The sequence below is a fragment of the Poecilia reticulata genome, linkage group LG2 (assembly GCF_000633615.1).
Source record: "Poecilia reticulata strain Guanapo linkage group LG2, Guppy_female_1.0+MT, whole genome shotgun sequence".
In the NCBI taxonomy this organism is placed as follows: Eukaryota; Metazoa; Chordata; class Actinopteri; order Cyprinodontiformes; family Poeciliidae; genus Poecilia; species Poecilia reticulata.
Genome location: NC_024332.1, coordinates 45,300,665 through 45,303,117, shown reverse-complemented (window position 1 = coordinate 45,303,117; position 2,453 = coordinate 45,300,665). Strand labels below are relative to the sequence as shown.

Genomic DNA, 2,453 nt, shown 5'->3' with positions numbered 1-2,453 from the left:
CTAACTGGTGCTAACCAACACTAACTGATGCTAACCAACACTAACTGGTGCTAACCAACAGTAACTGATGCTAACCAACACTAACTGATGCTAACGGGTGCTAACAAGTCCCAACCCGGTTCGCTGGCTGGTCACCTTGTAGAAAGCCTCTTCGAACACCAGCAGCGGTCCGGAGAAACCGATGATGAGGAGCGGCTGACCGGCCAGCAGGGAGAAGATAACCCCCAGTGTTGCCGTGGAAACGATGAGCTCGGTCACGCCCATCAGGCCTTCGGTTTTCTCCCCTGGAACGAGAATCAGAGCAGAGGAGCGTCAGCGGCGGCGCGTCAGCGGCGGGGTTGCTATGGCGACGCGGCTTACCCAGCAGGCCTCCGAACGTGATGGTGGGCGACAGCGCGGCGAAGTAGATGAAGATGACGGCGGCGACGCACTGCGTGTCCAGGGCGTCCCGCAGGTCGCTGACGTACTGCGGGTAGCGGCGGCGCATGTCGTGGATCAGGCCCCCGAACGGGACGCCTGAGCGCTTCAGAGGGTCCACTTCCTGCTCCGCCTCCTCCTCTTCCTCCGGACTCGCCTCGGCTGCTGGGAGGAAGATACAGGTCAGCGGGGTTCAAGGTGTGGCGCGGGGGCCTTTTAGGCACTTGGTAAGGAAATAAAACAATGACAAATAATGAAAACTAAAGAGTAAATAAATGATAAATCTGAAAAAATAAATGAGCAAACGGGGGAAAAAATAAGGATGTAAAAAATGAAAAATGAAGTAAACAACTAAGTGAGGAATCGGAGCGCAGTGCCTGCTGCGGGTTCTGACCCGGTACCTTTGCTGTCCTGCTCCGCTCCGTAGGCGGACGGGAGCTTCTTGCCTTCTCGCTCCCTCCTCTTGCGCAGCAGCTGCTTCTGGAAGTCGGCCACCGTCTTCAGCAGGTCTTTGCCCTCCACGTCCGACGGCGGGATGACGATGCTGCAGTCCAGGAACTCGTTGATGCCGTTCAGGAGGTCCTGCCTGTCGTCTGCGAAGTACGCCACCTCGTGGAAGTTCTGCAACCAAACAGAACCGGACCGGACAGCAACGAGACAAAATTAACAGCAACATGTCCTGGATGACACCATCGGTTTCTGGTAAGCACTGCTAATCCACCTCCTTTGCTTTTGCAGCTTCTCTATGTGGCCGTTTGGTTAGAAAGATGCTGGAGTAGGGGATCTGAATGTTGGCCGATGGATGGTTTGACTTTCCTCCTCCTCTCGCCGCTGCTCTGCATCCATGAAGCTACAATGCTATGAACAGCATGTGTGCTGTCACTAGCATGTTGACTAACATTGATTTACTCCATTTGGTATCATAAGTTTAGCTTTAATGTCAAAACTAGCTAAAATGCTAATGTTAGTTCACTGCTAACATTAGTATGTGTGCTATAACTAGCATGTTGGCTAACACTGACTTACTCAATTCAGAATGTAAGCCTTAGGAGTATACCATAAAATTAGCAAAATGCTAAGGTTAGCTATAAATAGCTTGAGGCTATCAGGTATCAAGTACTCAAACACAAGTATTGGTTTGCTAGCTAAATCTAGCTAAAATGATATTAGCCAAAATGCTATGAATAGTATGCATGTTGTCACTAACATGTTGAGTAACATTTTAACTCCATTCATTATAAAATGACCATTTATATCAAAATTAGCTAGAATGCTAATGTTAGCTTCAATGCTAACATTTGCGCAGAGAGTTATGTCTTAAACGGAGTCCGCAGGAGTTGTAAAATGAACCTTTTCAGACATTAGCGTGGCGAAGGAGCGTCCGATCTCGTGGTAGTCAACGTTGGACTGGCTGGGGCCGAGCAGGACGAAGAGAAACCGGACCGGGACGGGAATCTCCAGCACGGACTCCAGGACGACGGCCTCGCTCAGCCGGACGAAGGCCATGGCGGGCTGCTCCAGGAACTCCACCGATCCTGAGAAACGACAGCAAGAGGAGCGGCTTCATCTCCGTCACCGGCAGCACTTTCAAAAATAACGATGTGGAAACGCTTACCGACTAGAACAATGACGGCTTCGGCGTCTTTGGGAATCTTGGCGAGCAGCTTGAGGGACCTGGCAGCAGCTGGATGATGCTCCGGAGGCACAGGGTGGAGGGATTTCTGGGAAGGAAGAGCAGCGGAGAGGTTTCCCTCTTTACTGTCGCGTCCAGCACGGGGGAGCCGAACAGAAACATCTGCTTCTTACTGGTGCGTCTCAAGTCCTAATGCAAACCAGAAACTCCTCCTCTGACTCTGCCTCACAGATCAGCAGGAAGCAGTGTGCTGCTCCTTCAGACTAGCCAGCAGCAATTAGCAAACATCTGGTGGAGCATGTATGGTGTCACTAGCATGTTGAGTAACATTTATTCACTCTGTTCAGTATGTTAAATTGAGATTTTACGTCAAAGTTAGCTTAAATGCTAATGTTAGCGTAAC

General features: G+C 50.6%; 1 protein-coding gene across 6 annotated transcripts in view; it reads right to left on the bottom strand.

The window, feature by feature from the left end:
• slc4a3 (solute carrier family 4 member 3) overlaps nucleotides 1-2,453 on the bottom strand; it is a 41,695-nt gene that overhangs the window by 7,828 nt on the left and 31,414 nt on the right. For 5 of the 6 annotated variants that reach the window (XM_017302448.1, XM_017302446.1, XM_017302450.1 and 2 more), the window contains 5 exons: nucleotides 2,033-2,138; nucleotides 1,768-1,952; nucleotides 819-1,038; nucleotides 361-582; nucleotides 136-284 (listed from right to left, as the gene is read on the bottom strand). In XM_017302448.1, coding sequence (XP_017157937.1) covers nucleotides 136-284; nucleotides 361-582; nucleotides 819-1,038; nucleotides 1,768-1,952; nucleotides 2,033-2,138 — 882 coding nt within the window. The remainder of the gene's footprint in view (nucleotides 1-135; nucleotides 285-360; nucleotides 583-818; nucleotides 1,039-1,767; nucleotides 1,953-2,032; nucleotides 2,139-2,453) is intronic. The other variant, XM_008404233.2, reaches the window with a different exon arrangement.